At 39.2% G+C, this 17,957-nt stretch overlaps 1 protein-coding gene across 12 annotated transcripts in view; it reads left to right on the forward strand.

The window, feature by feature from the left end:
* The first annotated feature begins 672 nt into the window (after window positions 1–672).
* The window catches only part of mpdz.L (multiple PDZ domain protein L homeolog), a 97,928-nt gene continuing 80,643 nt past the window's right edge, over window positions 673–17,957 (forward strand). For 6 of the 12 annotated variants that reach the window (XM_041563863.1, XM_041563871.1, XM_041563880.1 and 3 more), the window contains exons 1-2: window positions 674–1,054; window positions 7,430–7,463. In XM_041563863.1, coding sequence (XP_041419797.1) covers window positions 7,448–7,463 — 16 coding nt within the window. In that variant the 5' untranslated portion in view covers window positions 674–1,054; window positions 7,430–7,447. Of the gene's footprint in view, window positions 1,055–1,228; window positions 1,307–7,429; window positions 7,464–17,957 lie in introns of those variants that run through there. The other 6 variants (XM_018257840.2, XM_041563854.1, XM_041563877.1 and 3 more) reach the window with 2 other exon arrangements.

Consider the following 17,957-nt stretch of genomic DNA (forward strand, 5'->3'; position numbering starts at 1 on the left):
GCCTTCCCCCATACTGTTCCCTTCCACATAGCTTTCCCCCATACTGTTCCTATCCACATAGCTTTCTCCCATACTGTTCCTCTCCACATAGCCTTCCCCATACTGTTCCCTTCCACATAGCTTTCCCCCATACTGTTCCCTTCCACATAGCCTTCCCCCATACTGTTCCCTTCCACATAGCTTTCTCCCATACTGTTCCTCTCCACATAGCTTTCTCCCATACTATTCCATTCCACATAGCTTTCTCCCATGCTGTTCCTCTGGACATAGCCTTCCCCCCATAGCGTTCCCTTCCACATCTTCCCCCATACCATTGCCTTCCACATAGCCTTCCCCGTACTGTTCCCTTCCACATAGCCTTCCCCCATACTGTTCCTCTCCACAGTCTTCCCATGATACTCTTCTTCTCTCATACAGCCTTTCCCTATACAAAGCCAGACATCATTACACAGCCTTTCCCTGTACAAACTACAAAGCCTTCCTCTCAACTTCCTTTCAATCAGCCTTTCCCTCCCCTCAGCATTCTTCTAACAGTGTTTCCCACCCCCAGCCCTTCCATTAGCTGTACACCCCCCCTGCCCTTCCATCAGTTGTACATCCCCCCTGCCCTTCCATCAGTTGTACATCCCACCTGCCCTTCCAACAGTTGTACATCCCCCCCTGCCCTTCCAACAGTTGTACATCCCCCCCTGCCCTTCCATCAGCTGTGTCTCTCCCCCTGCCCTTCCATCAGCGTGCCTCTCTATCCCAGCCCTTGGTCTCACACACAGCCCTTCTGAAACGCAGCCCTCCCGCATTATAAACCCACAAAAATCGACATGCGACTAGAAGAGGTAGAAGAATTTACGCGCCACAGTATGAATCCTGCGCTGCACTGCAAATGAACTGACTTCCGGGTTCCGGGTTACAACCGGAAGTCCTGTGAGTAGGAGAGACGTCGGGGGTGCCCACCCAGTTCCATAGCTGCAGGGCTGATCGCCCTATTGCCTTTTTTCAAAATGCATTGCAGAACATTGAGAGGAGTTTTACTGGGGTTTTGTTTTCTAAACGCAAGGTAAATATGTAACATGCAGATGCAGTAGGACATGGGTATTATATGGAGAGTGTAGTTTTAATTTGTTTGATAAAAAATGTTTAGTGATGAGAATAGTATTTGTCTGCACATTATACACCATGATAACAGAATGGAAATGTCTTTAAAAGTTTCCGTTTCCTCTGTTTTAGTTAACCCTTATTGGATGTATCCAGCTATTATTCCACTTCTGCAGGTTCAATAGTGCCTGGGACCCAGGAGAATAATACAGTGGTATATATTTGTTATTATATGCCCTCTGTTATAAATCTGACTCTGATGTGTTGTAAAAATGTGAACATGTAGATATTTAACACAATGTATTTATGCAATACGCGCCATGGGCAACCTGCTAAATATATTTGTAACTGTGTTTAGTGATATCTTTGGTATATAAGTGTTTAACAATGTAATGTGTCACATGACTCACTGAAACTTTTGTGTTAAAAAAAATAATGTAAAATATGTGGCTATTACAAGTTGCCTCGGAGTTGGTCTAATTTAGATGCTTTGATGCTTTTAGCCCTGTGCTGAAAACAGCATCACCTATGAGCTTACACTTGGAGGTTTCAGTGTGGAAATGCAAAATATGCATAGGAGAAAATATACACCGTGTGACCTAACCTAAAGTTTATGCATGCATAGCCACTCTCAAGTGACTAAGTAAACTTTTAGTGTTTACTGATCAAACAAATAGTTTGGGATTTGTATTACATCCCTTATCTAAACCATTTGCTCTTAATCTGTTTGCACACTGATAATTAACCCTAAAAATGACACAAATTATTTAACAGGCTCTAAACAAGCACATTAAACAGCTGACATGCTAAAATTTAGAAAATGTGGAGAAAAGCAGTGCTATAAACAAATAATTCAAAGGAAACTTGTGGAAATGTCATAGTTTGGGTAGATTTGTAGACTGGCTTTTTACAATGTAGCAGTTCTTGCCTCTTTGTTCTTCTGTGCCTTATTCTAGCGTTTGTTTGCAGCATATGGTAGTTAAAGCCTATTACTGGTTCTGTTGCCTTTAGAGGATTATACTTTCCTACATATAAAGAAACACAAACCTGTACATAGAAACATTGCCTTGCCATATTAAAATATTCTTTCTCAACACTATTGACTGGGTAATGAAGTAAATTGATAAGTGTCACAAATAACCCCTGCACTCTCCAGACTTTTGAATAAAATACAGATATTAGATTTGCTATCTTAAAACCTGCTATCCAGGATTATCATAAATGCAAGAAAGCTTTTTCACCACAAGGCTTTTTATTACAGGGATAGCCCAATTTAATGGGGGTGCAAAAAATTTAGGCACCCTCAAGTAAATTTAAATTTAAGTTTTTTTTCCCCTGGGGTGGTGCTCCAGGAAAAAAACTTTAAATTTACTGGACTTTATAGTAATGCAGGCTTTCCTTGTTAAAAAAAAGACAATTTACCAGTTTGTCTAACATACTGTCCAGCTGACTGTTCTGCCAACATATTCATATCTGTTCCCAGTTATCCCACTCTAGGTGGGTGCTTGGGTATAACCGGGAGTGGGGTAGAATGTAATCAGTTTTTTTTATTTATTTATGTTACATTGAGGCATATTGTCTTTGCTGAATAGCTGGCAAAAAAACGTACAACCTTTGGTAAATCTGCCCTATGGATAAGTCATTAGGATAAATACATTTTCCCTCGATTAACCTGCCTGCAGTAGTGCAGGTTTAACTGTGGGTGACAAATCTTACCATGTGTCAATGTTGGACCCTTTTTACAGGTTTACAAGTTTAATCTATAAAATTTTATCTTTCCCCCATCCCCTTAAAGCGCACCTGTTGGGCAAAAATATTATCCCCAACCAAAGGTGCGGGCTAATAGAGCCTGCACTCTGGTTGGTGGTAACAGTGCCCCCCGCCAGTGCTAGGCCACCCACACCAGGAGGGAGGGCTGCTTTTCCCATATTTCATTCCCTGACCCTACCCTTTTTTATTTTCTGTACCCTTATCCCTCAAGATATTTGGAAAAACTCAATGAAATAGAGATTTTCAAAATAAAAGGCACAAGGCTGCAGACAAATAAATGCACAATTTTAAGTCATAGTACAGGTAGGGGATCTGTTATCTGGAAACCCGAATTATGGGAAGGCCATATACTCCATTTTATCCAAATAATACAAATTTTAATTAATTATTTCCTTTTTTTCTGTAGTAACAAACAGATGAAAATGAAGTGATTGTGTTAAAAAAAGGTTTTAGTTCCTCACATTTTTATGCAATCTTTTTTTTGTTCAACCCACTGAATTAAAGCTGAAAGTCTGCAGTTCAATTGCATCTGAGCTGTTTCATTTAAAATTCATTGTCGTAATGTACAGAACCAAAATTAGAAAAAAGTTGTCCAAAGATTTGTGGACCTAACTGTAATTAATCCTTATTGGAAGCCTAACCAGCCTAATGGGTTTATTTGATGTTTATATGATTTTCTAGTAGACTTAAGACTTAAAGATTCAAATTATGGAAAGACCCATTATCCAGAAAGTTCCAGGTCTTGAGCATTCTGGATAACAGGTCCCGTACCTGTACTATAGTTCCATAATTTTTACTACAGGAAATAAAAGCTTTCTTTGTTATTTCAACCTATATGATCTACAAACTTCAGGTGCTCTCGGTGCAATATGAATAATTTATAATGTGATGTCAGAAAGCAATGTATTTAGTTGCTGACTGAAGTCACTTGTCACAGGACAATGTATACAGGTGCTGAGTGATGTCTCTTGTTGCAATGAAATGGATATGGTATTCTGTAGGATGTCACTGTTTTCAGTGCAAAATAAATGGCTACTGGGTTATACTACAGGTATAGGACCTGTTATCCAGAATGCTTGGGACCTGGGGTTATCCGGATAACGGATCTTTCCATAATTTGGATCTTCATACTTTATGTCTTCCAGAAAATCATGTAAACATTAAATAAATCCCACAAACTGGTTTTGCCTCCAATAAAGTTTAATTATATCTATATAATTATATTCTGGATTATTTGGATAAAATGGAGTCTATAAGAAACAGAGCTTTCTGGATAATGGGTTTCCGGATAATGGATGCTATACCTGTCCTGCCTAAAGAGCGGTGTATACAAACTAATTACATGTGCTCAGCCACTGGTCTCTGTGCAATGTAATTGGTACCTGTAGTTAAAAATGTATCTAGTTACAGGACAAAATATTTGTTTTTGGAGCAAAGCTCTTATATATAAAGCTGTTCAGTAATATTTGAACATAAAGCCACTGTTCCAAGCTGACTGAGAAAGTTTACCTGATCATATGAGAAAAATTAGAATTCATATAAAGCAAATATACATGCCAAAATGGGGTTCAGAAGAAAGCCATTTACCCTGACCATACAATTGTAAAATGAGTTTACTATCCCAAAATAGGCCCAATATACTGCTTAATGTCAACAATTAGCATTTGTGCAGCAATCTTGGCTTATGTATGGGATAGCTTAAAGAATGTTTGCACAGTCTAGGTTTGGTAGATCATCCCATAATTCATATAAAAGGCATATTCACCATGTCTGATTACAGGCCAGTTAAGATTAATGTTCCAAGCTGCCCTGGATTCCAAGCCACAAATTCTTATAATAAGGCTTCTGTCTGTTCCCATGTACTGTCATTTGAAAACAATTCTATCTGCTAGAGTTAAAGGGTTACTGTCATGGGAAAAAAACATTTTTTCAAAATGAATCAGTTAATAGTGCTGCTCCAGCAGAATTCTGCACTGAAATCCATTTCTCAAAAGAGCAAACAGATTTTTTTATATTCAATTTTGAAATTTGACATGGGGCTAGACATATTGTCAATTTCCCAGCTGCCCCAAGTCATGTGACTGGTGCTGTACTGGTGCTGTACTGCAAGTTGAAATGATATCACCCCCTCCCTTTCCTTCCCCAGCAGCCAAACAAAAGAACAACGGGAAGGTAACCAGATAACAGCTCCCTAACACAAGATAACAGCTGCCTGGTAGATCTAAGAACAGCACTTAATAGTAAAAACCCATGTCCCACTGAGACACATTTAGTTACATTGAGAAGGAAAAACAGCAGCCTGCCAGAAAGCATTTCTCTCCTAAAGTGCAGGCACAAGTCACATGACCAGGGGCAGCTGGGAAATTGACAAAATGTCTAGCCCCATGTCAGATTTCAAAATTGAATATAAAAAAATCTGTTTGCTCTTTTGAGAAATGGATTTCAGTGCAAAATTCTGCTGGAGTAGCACTATTAACTGATTCATTTTGAAAAATTTTTTTTTCCCCGTGACAGTATCCCTTTAAAGGACCTGTAGCATCAAAAAAGTTATTTTTCTTTTAGATTTTAAAGTGTCTATTTGCTGTTTGAATACATACACATAAACTGTTTCATGGCAAAAAATATCTTATGAGAGATGTTTCAGTTTATTCAGTAGAGAAATATGAGTGACAAAACCCATTATATTCTACACATTTACTGGTGCTGGGTATCAGTACATTATGGTTAAATGGAGCTGAAAATGTTTAATTTTTTTGGTGTTACTGTTCCTTTAATTATCAAAAGGCCCCACCGGATAGCGGTGCTGTTGCAGTACTGAGACCAGTTTTTTCTGACCTGCAATTGATACCTCCCATGATCTGTGATTGTGCTTCCAGTGCCAAAAATATTTGACCCTTGATCCTGCCCTCTATTGAACTGTGATTTTGCTGCCTTCCCTCCTCTCTTTCTTCCACAAAACTAACAGCTTCTTCAGCTTGATACTTCCATTCAAAGGAAAGTCTTAACTTACTGATGTTTATTTTAAGTACTTAGGGCTCTGGATGCACAAAACAGCAAGTCCATTTTGTGGCAGGACATTTGAGTGTTTCACATTTTGTGCCACATTTAAATGTATTTGCGAAGAGAAAAGCTGCTGACAGACCAGGTCGGCAGTTTATCAGCCTGTGTATGGGCCTCTCCGACAGGCTTCCTCAGCTCCTATCTGGCCGATTTAATTGCAGAGGTTTAAAATTCCCATCAGAGCGAGGACCGCAAGTAAAGTACAGCGTAACTTGTCAGCGCTATATATATATAAATAAATGTAATTGCAGTTCTCAATTTTCTTTCCCTCTTTTCTTTATGCAATCCCCTTCCTTTTCATCTGCATCTTTTATATTTTCATTTTAATATACATCGGTTGACCCTGTCCCCAATCAACAACAGAAACAAGGGTGATCCTATTTTGTCCTATAGCTAACACTCAAACTGTGTTTTCCTAAATGCAGTTGCATTTGAAATCAATATTTCCTTTCCCTTTCTGCACGTCTGCTAGTAGAAGTTGTGTTTATTGAACTTTAAAAACACTTATATTTTTTTAAATGGAAAGTTGCTTTGAACTACCAATTGAGTCATGGACCTCTGAACCATTTAATGCTTTGGCAAACTTATATTTCAAGTAGTTGTGCATTCTTTTCCTACGAGTCACTATACCATTTAATGCTGTGGGTCATGTGCTATTTACTGTTTTAGCTGTGCAAATGGTAAGCAATTCATGTACAGGTATAGGATCCCTTATCTGGAAACCCGATATTCAGAAAGCTCCGAAGTACGGAATGGCTGTCTCCCATAGACTCCATTTTATCCAAATAATCCAATTTTTTAAAAATTATTTCCTTTTTCTCTGTAATAATAAAACAGTAGCTTGTACTTGATCCCAACTAAGATATAATTAATCCTTATTGGAAGCAAAACCAGCCTATTCGGTTTATTTAATGTTTAAATGAATTTCTAGTAGACTTAAGGCATGAAGACCCAAATTACAGAAAGATCCGTTATCCGGAAAACCCCGGGTCCCGAGCATTCTGGATAACAGGTCCCATACCTGTACTGATGTGCTATCTTCAGTCACACACTGCCTGTAGTTTATGTGTCACCATTCTTTAGTACTGTCTGCACCAATATGATTGTTTTTCTAGCAGCATGGGTTTGTTCTGGCTTTGGAAATGTGATTTCTGCTTAATCAGATCTTTCTGGATAACAGGTTTTTGATACATACCTGTAACATATCTGATACACTGCAGTGCCATTTTATAATAAATGGTTTTGAGTATGAAATAAATGCATCTTTGTTATTTTGGTGTTAGAATGTCTTTGTTAATTTGTTGTTTAACCCATCTTTTGTATACCTCTAGTGCTGCAGAATATAGTGCTGCATTATAACTATATGTTAATGCTATCAATTGGGGTTTTGGTATGGCTATGAAATGTATTTGCATAAAACAAAGCCAGACTCTCAAATTCTCCAGAATATTAATTCTAATATAGCCTTCAAGCTTGAATTTATGTTATTCTGTATTTGTTTTCACAGGTATCACTACTGAAAACCATGTTGGAAACAATTGGTAAGCAAAATATTTAGTAACATTTGCTTGAAATGTATATAAAATGTTTGTTATTAAAGGGAAAGTTGAGCTTCTATTTCCTGTAATGGTTTTGAACACATTAAATAAAAAGTAAACCTTTTATCTATGTCTAAAATAACTCTAAACATCACCCAGAATAATATACCATTCTCCCCGCATTGAGTCTTTTGGTTTCTAAAGTCAAACAGCTTAACTTCAGGTTTTTAAGCTACTTCCTTGTCTAGGAAAGCTCCACCCTGGCCTCTTTTTCTATCTTTGACTGTGATGACCTCGAAGAGGTGCCTACTGTGCAATCCTGATGCAGCCTTGTGTGAAATAAGCCCATTCAACAAATAATCTATGAACAGCAATTTGGGGAATTTTGAAAATTAGAATTCACTGAGGATTTTGATGACCTGTATCTTGGTCTGTCTTGATCCTGTCATTATATAGTGATAGATGACCTTCCAGACTTTGCATATCCATATATGGTATAGTGTACCCCTACTATAAAATATATGTATGTGTGTTGTATGCCATACAGTTTTAAGCATTTTCCGAATAGCAGTTTGCGGCTTTGTTTTTTGGGACTGCTGGGAGATGTAGCTCAACAATGTTCGGAGAAAATCATAGGGGCCTATTAAAGTGTGTTAAAATTGATGAACTACAATTTACTGCATTGTTATCTCTTCATTTGCATAAGTATGGGAGCTTTGGTGTTCTTTCCCATATTTTGTAAAGAATATTTTAATATTAAATAAGATGAAAGTGACTTTTCTATATAAATTATATATTAAATTATATATTAAAACAGCCTGCTTAAAATGAAGCAGTCCTGGGCCCATGGTTCTGTAGCCTTCCAACTTCATCCCACAGCTCATCCTTTATCTCCCACAAAAGGATTAACCTCTTATCACACAGCTGACCCACTATCTCAACCCCCACCCCAAACCAAGAAAATGTTTCTGCAGAAGATCCTCTTTATCAGCACTGGTTAAGCCCCATTCACACAACTGACCCTACATAATAGCTTCCTTGCTGTGAGCTACAATAAGAATTCCTACCAGCTGAAGGTTTCTGCAGATGCTGGGCAAACCTTTACAAATGCATAAAAAGTACATGTATGGGACATGTTATCCAGGGTGCTCGGGACCTGGGTCTTTCTGGATAATGGATCTTTCCGTAATTTGGATCTTCATGCCTTAAGTTTACTAGAAAATCATATAAACATTAAATAAACCCAATAGGCTGGTTTTGCTTCCAATAAGGATTAATTATATCTTCATTTGGATCAAGTACAAAGTACTGTTGTATTACTACTGAGAAAAAGGAAATAATTTCCTTTCCTGGATTTGGATAAAATGGAGTCTATGGGAGATGGCCTTTCTGTAATTCGGAGCTTTCTGGATAACGGGCTTCTGGATAACAGATCCTATACCTGTACATACTTACTAGTGATGAGTGTGTTGATGTGAAACCCACAGGGACCCACCGTTTTACTGCCAGTTGGGTGGGTTCAGGTTGAAATTTTGGTGACCATTGCGGGTTAGGGTTGGGTACAGGACAGACTGGTGAAGTACGCTGCTTCTCTGCTCTTGAAGATGTCTTGGAGCCAAAGATGCGCACAGAAGTAACTTGCAGAGAGAAGACAAGAAAATGGCTTGGGCACGGGTCCTACTATAGCAACATGTTGCGGGTTGCCAGTTGCAAACTGCAGAGAACTTAAGCTTCATTTCTAGCTAGTGTGTTTCAGTGGACTACCTTGTGACAGATAGTGTAGGCTTTATCACATTGACATTAAGGGTGGTGGCAGACGGGGAGATTAGTCGCCCAAAGTTGCTCGGCGACTAATCTCCCCATCTGCCACCACTCTAAAGAGAACTGCTGTTACCTCTCATATGTTGTCCAGGGAATACTAACCTGGAAGTATTTAATCACACATTTAAGTGTAGTTTTTTTTAGTGCAGATTTATTTGTTGTTCTTTCTTCCTGGAGCAAGAGTGAGCTATGTATGTGTTGTTTTATGGGTCCTCATCATCTGTGCGTTTATATTGGTTCTGTTTCTACTTTTGTATGTTAACCCTTTAAGTGCCAGCAGAATTTCACATTTTGGTTACGCGAAATGCCAGCCGTTTTTGAAACATTTTGTGCTCTCTCACTTTAGGGGCATTTTCTGAGGGGAAACCTATAGTTTACCTAGGAAAACTATACATTGTTTTTTTCGGTAGAAACTGAGCTTTCTAAATCTGCCGGAGTTTTCATGTATTTCCACCTGTGCAAAAAAATTTATAGTGCTAAATACCAAAAAAAAATGAAAAATTACCATTTTTCATCGTATATCAATTTATACCAGAAAAATATTTCATTTTAGGGATGAAAATCCAACTGATTTGGAAAGCCTTATGTCTCTCGAACGTGCCAATACCAGATATGTATAGTTTTAGGGAGATTTAGGATTTCTGTACAGCAAAAACTCCCGGCAGTATATTACCGAATTTTGAAAGCACTAAGGCAGAAAACGGCATGCTTTAGATTCCAAGGCAAAAAATCCTGAAACCGTAGGTTTACCCCAGAAAACCATACATTTTTGAAAAGTACACATTCTGCCGATTACAAAATGGGTAACTATGTCTCTCTACTCCCAACTACCAAACATAAAAGCTTGTCTGAAAATAGCGGTTTTTCAAAAAAAAATTCAAAATTCTGAAAAATCATTTCAAAGGTTTTATTTTGCTGCTCCGCATATCCCAAACTATATTAGGTACCAAGAAAAAGCACCTGAAATATGATTGCCAGGGGTCCACTGAACAGTTTGATACCCATTATGCATAGGTTTACCAAAGTATCTGGCATTTAGAGACACCAATATGAAGTTAGCACATCCAAATTGATCAGGACTTTACTTCAGCTACTGAGAAATCAACACATTGACTGCATTTTTTGTGGGGTAAAAACACAGAAATATATGTTTACCCCCCAAACCCATATATTTTTGGAAAGTACACATTCTACTGAATCTAAAATGGGTACCCATGCCTTTCTGCTCCAAACTACTGAGTCGCAAGGCTTTCCCAAAATTGTCGGTTTTGGTGAAATATCTGAAAATTGCCTCAAACCTTCAACTTCCCAGCACCATATCGCCCATGTATCATTACGTACTAAGAAAAAGCACCCTAAATATGATTGCCAGGGTTCCTCTGAACATTTTGGTGGTCATTGTTCATAAGTTTACCAAAGTATCTGGCATTTAGAGGCCCCAAAATGAAGTTAGCGCATACAAACAGTCCCGTGGGTAACTTCAGCTAATGAAAGATCAACACATTGACTGCATTTTTGTGGGGTAAAAACACAGAAATATATGTTTACCCCCCAAAACCCATATATTTTTGGAAAGTACACATTCTACCGAATCTAAAATGGGTACCCATGCCTTTCTGCTCCAAACTACTGAGTCGCAAGGCTTTCCCAAAGTTGTCGGTTTTGGTGAAATATCTGAAAATTGCCTCAAAGCTTCAACTTCCCAGCACCATATCACCCATGTGTCATTACGTACTAAGAAAAAGCACCCTAAATATGATTGCCAGGGCTCCTCTGAACATTTTGATGGCCATTGTTCATAAGTTTACCAAAGTATCTGGCATTTAGAGGCCCCAAAATGAAGTTAGCGCATACAAACAGTCCCGTGGGTAACTTCATCTAATGAAAAATCAACACATTGACTGCATTTTTGTGGGGTAAAAACACAGAAATATATGTTTACCCCCCAAACCCATATATTTTTGGAAAGTACACATTCTACTGAATCTAAAATGGGTACCCATGCCTTTCTGCTCCAAACTACTGAGTCGCAAGGCTTTCCCAAAGTTGTCGGTTTTGGTGAAATATCTGAAAATTGCCTCAAAGCTTCAACTTCCCAGCACCATATCACCCATGTGTCATTACGTACTAAGAAAAAGCACCCTAAATATGATTGCCAGGGTTCCTCTGAACATTTTGGTGGCCATTGTTCATAAGTTTACCAAAGTATCTGGCATTTAGAGGCCCCAAAATGAAGTTAGCGCATACAAACAGTCCCGTGGGTAACTTCAGCTAATGAAAAATCAACACATTGACTGCATTTTTGTGGGGTAAAAACACAGAAATATATGTTTACCCCCCAAACCCATACATTTTTGGAAAGTACACATTCTACAGAATCTAAAATGGGTACCCATGCCTTTCTGCTCCAAACTACTGAGTCGCAAGGCTTTCCCACATTTGTCGGTTTTGGTGAAATATATGAAAATTGCCTCAAAGCTTCAACTTCCCAGCACCATATCACCCATGTATCGTTATGCACCAAGAAAAAGCACCCTAAATATGATTGCCAGGGTTCCTCCGAACAGTTTGGTGGCCATTGTTCATAGGTTTACCAAAGTATCTGGCATTTAGAGGCCCCAAAATGAAGTTAGCGCATACAAATAGTCCTGTGGGTAACTTCAGCTAATGAAAGATCAACACATTGACTGCATTTTTGTGGGGTAAAAACACAGAAATATATGTTTACCCCCCAAACCCATATATTTTTGGAAAGTACACATTCTACTGAATCTAAAATGGGTACCCATGCCTTTCTGCTCCAAACTACTGAGTCGCAAGGCTTTCCCAAAGTTGTCGGTTTTGGTGAAATATCTGAAAATTGCCTCAAAGCTTCAACTTCCCAGCACCATATCACCCATGTGTCATTACGTACTAAGAAAAAGCACCCTAAATATGATTGCCAGGGTTCCTCTGAACATTTTGGTGGCCATTGTTCATAAGTTTACCAAAGTATCTGGCATTTAGAGGCCCCAAAATGAAGTTAGCGCATACAAACAGTCCCGTGGGTAACTTCAGCTAATGAAAAATCAACACATTGACTGCATTTTTGCGGGGTAAAAACACAGAAATATATGTTTACCCCCCAAACCCATATATTTTTGGAAAGTACACATTCTACGGAATCTAAAATGGGTACCCATGCCTTTCTGCTCCAAACTACTGAGTCGCAAGGCTTTGCCAAATTTGGCGGTTTTGGTGAAATATCTGGAAATTGCCTCAAAGCTTCAACTTTCCAGCATCGTATTGTCCATGTATCATTACCAGCATAAAGCATCCTAAATATAAACATAGGGGTCTACTAAACAGTTTGATGCCCAATATGCATAGATATACCAAACTATGTGGCGCACAGAGACCCCCAAATGACAATATGTATAGACATTTTCACGGCTGACGCGCTGGCTGCTGCAATATAACCACTCGGTGTGTGTATTATGCGACATTAGACCACCTAACAGTACAGAGACCCCAGAAAACCATATATTTTCAGAAAGTACAGATTCTGACGAATCCAATATGGGTAAATAAGTGTTTCTACTGCAAACTGCCAAACTGAAAAGCAATGCTGAACATAACGGTTTTTATCAAATTTCTGAAAATCGTCACAAAGCTTGAATTTTACCCCATTATATGCCCCACATTTCGTAACTTATCAGCATAAAACATCCTAAATATGAACGCCAGGGGTCTACTAAACACTTTGATGCCCAATATGCATAGATATACCAAACTATGTGGCGCACAGAGACCACCAAATGACAATAGTGTATATACATTTTCACGGCTGACGCGCGCTGGCTGCTGCAATATGAGCACCTGGTGTGTGTAATATGCGACATTAGACCCCCCTAACAGTACAGAGACCCCAGAAAACCATATATTTTCAGAAAGTACACATTCTGACGAATCCAATATGGGTAAATATGTGTTCCTACTGCAAACTGCCAAACTGCAAAGCAATGCTGAACGTAACGGTTTTTATCAAATTTCTGAAAATCGTCACAAAGCTTGAATTTTACCCCATTATATGCCCCACATTTCGTAACTTATCAGCATAAAACATCCCAAATATGAACGCCAGGGGTCTACTGAACACTTTGATGCCCAGTATGCATAGATATACCAAACTATGTGGCGCACAGAGACCCCCAAATGACAATAGTGTATATACATTTTCACGGCTGACGCACTGGCAGCTGCAATATAAGCACCTGGTGTGTGTATTATGCGACATTAGACCCCCCTAACAGTACAGAGACCCCAGAAAACCATATATTTTCAGAAAGTACACATTCTGACGAATCCAATATGGGTAAATAAGTGTTTCTACTGCAAACTGCCAAACTGCAAAGCAATGCTGAACATAACGGTTTTTATCAAATTTCTGAAAATTGTCAGAAAGCTTGAATTTTACCCCATTATATGCCACACATTTCGTAACGTATCAGCATAAAACATCCTAAATATGAACGCCAGGGGTCTACTGAACACTTTGATGCCCAATTTGCATAGATATACTAAACTATGTGGCGCACAGAGACCCCCAAATGACAATAGTGTATATACATTTTCACGGCTGACGCGCTGGCTGCTGCAATATGAGCACCTGGTGTGTGTATTATGCGACATTAGACCCCCCTAAAAGTACAGAGACCCCAGAAAACCATATATTTTCAGAAAGTACACATTCTGACGAATCCAATATGGGTAAATAAGTGTTTCTACTGCAAACTGCCAGACTGCAAATCAATGCTGAACGTAACCGTTTTTATCAAATTTCTGAAAATCGTCACAAAGCTTGAATTTTACCCCATTATATGCCCCACATTTCGTAACTTATCAGCATAAAACATCCTAAATATGAACGCCAGGGGTCTACTGAACACTTTGATGCCCAATATGCATAGATATACCAAACTATGTGGCGCACAGAGACCCCCAAATGACAATAGTGTATATACATTTTCACAGCTGACGCGCTGGCTGCTGCAATATAAGCACCTGGTGTGTGTATTATGCGACATTAGACCCCCCTAACAGTACAAAGACCCCAGAAAACCATATATTTTCAGAAAGTACACATTCTGACGAATCCAATATGGGTAAATAAGTGTTTCTACTGCAAACTGCCAAACTGCAAAGCAATGCTGAACATAACGGTTTTTATCAAATTTCTGAAAATTGTCAGAAAGCTTGAATTTTACCCCATTATATGCCACACATTTCGTAACGTATCAGCATAAAACATCCTAAATATGAACGCCAGGGGTCTACTGAACACTTTGATGCCCAATTTGCATAGATATACTAAACTATGTGGCGCACAGAGACCCCCAAATGACAATAGTGTATATACATTTTCACGGCTGACGCGCTGGCTGCTGCAATATGAGCACCTGGTGTGTGTATTATGCGACATTAGACCCCCCTAAAAGTACAGAGACCCCAGAAAACCATATATTTTCAGAAAGTACACATTCTGACGAATCCAATATGGGTAAATAAGTGTTTCTACTGCAAACTGCCAGACTGCAAATCAATGCTGAACGTAACCGTTTTTATCAAATTTCTGAAAATCGTCACAAAGCTTGAATTTTACCCCATTATATGCCCCACATTTCGTAACTTATCAGCATAAAACATCCTAAATATGAACGCCAGGGGTCTACTGAACACTTTGATGCCCAATATGCATAGATATACCAAACTATGTGGCGCACAGAGACCCCCAAATGACAATAGTGTATATACATTTTCACAGCTGACGCGCTGGCTGCTGCAATATAAGCACCTGGTGTGTGTATTATGCGACATTAGACCCCCCTAACAGTACAAAGACCCCAGAAAACCATATATTTTCAGAAAGTACACATTCTGACGAATCCAATATGGGTAAATAAGTGTTTCTACTGCAAACTGCCAAACTGCAAAGCAATGCTGAACATAACGGTTTTTATCAAATTTCTGAAAATTGTCAGAAAGCTTGAATTTTACCCCATTATATGCCCCACATTTCGTAACGTATCAGCATAAAACATCCTAAATATGAACGCCAGAGGTCTACTGAACACTTTGATGCCCAAAATGCATAGATATACCAAACTATGTGGCGCACAGAGACCCCCAAATGGATATATAGTAGATAAAATTTACAAGGCAAAACAAAATAAGGCAGTAAAGGGTGAAATGCAAAAAAATCCAATAAAACCACAAAAATCAATGTTTTTTTTCCAGACTAGTGTTATCAGCTGTCAGAATCACAGTTTGAATATTTTAGATGGGCCAAACAGGTTATACGGCTAGAAAAAAGTGAACACAATATATGCAGAGCTGAAAATGCAATAAAATGGCTAAAAATTCAATAAAATGGCTAAAAATGCACCAAAATACCCAAAATTGCAATATAATCACCGAAATAACATACAAAAGGTATTGCACAGTACGGTTAGCGAATACGCTATGCGTAATGGCAATAAAACATTTTTTTCAGCCAAAAAAAGAAACGATGCGATAAGAAAAAAAAAAAAAAGGCCACAATGCCATGTATGTGCGTGTGCGTGTGTACAAATGGTAAATTACATGTTATGTGCGCGTGTGTGCGTGTGCACATGTGTGTAAGTGCAGTGAGTGTAAGTGACCCCCCCAATCCCCAAAAATGTATGTGTAAGTGTGTGTAAGTGTGAATCTAAGTGTGTATTACTGTAATAAGTGTGTGTTGGTGTGTTTGTGTGTGTAATTGTTGCACTAACCTGAAAAAATCGCTGGAGACTGTTGCAGGCGATCAGGAAGAGCCCCTGGAAGACATCTGCCTCGTGGTTCCTGTCTGTGTGCTGTGGGGGCGGAGATCGACGATCCGGTGCAGGCTGCAGCAGCAGGACACGTAAGTAACACGTGCCTGCTGCTGTTTTTGGGCCCCTGGGCGATCGCGCCCCAGGGGCCACTCGATCCCCTGCTCTGCTCGTTGCCTAGGGGCAGGGGATCGAGCAGGAACGGAGCGAGCGGCTCTAACAGCCGCTCCTCCGCTCCTGAAACAGGAAATGCTGCAGAACGTAGAATCTACGTTCTGTGGCATTTCAAGTACCTTTGCCACAGAACGTAGATTCTACGATCTGTGGCATTTAAAAGGTTAATTAATGGGGTATTTCACCTTTCAAAAACCCAGTTTTAGTTTAGTTATTATCTTTAGATGGTACACCAAAAAAAATGTTTTCAGTTCCAGTGTTTATTTTTTTTTTTACCATTGCAGTGGAACCCAATTTTCCTGGGGACCGCAAAAAATCTCAGAACAATCTAGGAAAGCAAAACTCGGGAAGGAAAATATGGGCTTTACGTGTGCCAGACCACAAAATAAAGATGTAGCTGGGAAAACTATGCGGGTGCATAAAAGTGGGGTTCCATTGTATTATTACTATTCTGGTATTCTCCTGTCCTGCGTGCACCTGCAGGCACACACAGTGGTTTGAGTATGCAAGCTTTTGCGTTTCTTTGCTGAATCCGTTGTGTTCTTCTATACCTGGGCCGGCACAATTGCTTCAGGTGCAGGCAGGAAAGGAGGCTAATTGCATACGTGGTGAGTGGCCAGTACGTATGTTCAATATGTTCTCCATTTTTCAACAAATGCACAAATGACTCTCCTCTTTGACGCTGTGTATAGAAAATGGCTGCCTGGTTAACATTACAGTAAGATTTATGAAAACAGGACAGGGCAGGCTAGGGCAGGGGCATATACAGGTAAAATTATGCAGGTCATGTGGGGAATATTTACCCAACCTATAGACACGATAAGGATATGAAGGGTTTACATGTCCTTCAAGTGTTATTAAAGTCAGGTGATATAGTTGATACAATAGTTGCTAACATTCCATAGATGCTGTCAATAAATGTATCTAATTTAGCAAGTAGAGTCTGCACCTGGTGGGAACTCCTATGCAGGTGGCCATGTCGAGAGACAATCAAATTGGCCATCCCAGCTTGCTTATAACATCACACACATGCACATAATGGGCGCCTGGGGAGGCTCTCTAATTTAGCACATGCCTGTTAACAAACATGGCCATCTGCACTGGGAGCTCACTCTTAGTGCGAGTGGCATATCGCTTGCTACGAACATTGTTTCACTTTGGCATTTGGGTTTTCTTAGTCTGCATCTCTGGTGGGGTAAACTCTTTTCCTCTGGTAGGTGCCCTATAATTGTGTCAGCAAAACAGCCTCTTTCAATGCAGCGGCATATATCGATGTATACTAGAGATACCTCCAGAGGAAACAAGACCTCAAAATGCATAAGGTTTTATGAGCTCTGCTATTTTATGTAAATTGGTTTTAAATCTGAAACTGTCATTGGACTTCATTCAGCTATTGCATGCTGGCTTTACAGGATGTTTGTGAGTACTTTTTAAATGCCTGTATTGTTTTAATTTGATAAAGCTGTGTTGCACTATATATAATTTTTATTGTTTCATGTGATTACACTGAGACTGAACATTTGATGTACTTTTGGTGTAAGTACCCAACCAAATGTGGGGACACTATTACTGCTTTTAACATTGGCGTTGGCGAAATATAATTCTGCACTTCAACATTTTCCACTGGGTTTTCGAACTACCATTTGGAGAAGTTGTATTGAGACTTTCCTGA

The sequence above is a fragment of the Xenopus laevis genome, chromosome 1L, assembly GCF_017654675.1.
Source record: "Xenopus laevis strain J_2021 chromosome 1L, Xenopus_laevis_v10.1, whole genome shotgun sequence".
Lineage (NCBI taxonomy): Eukaryota > Metazoa > Chordata > Amphibia > Anura > Pipidae > Xenopus > Xenopus laevis.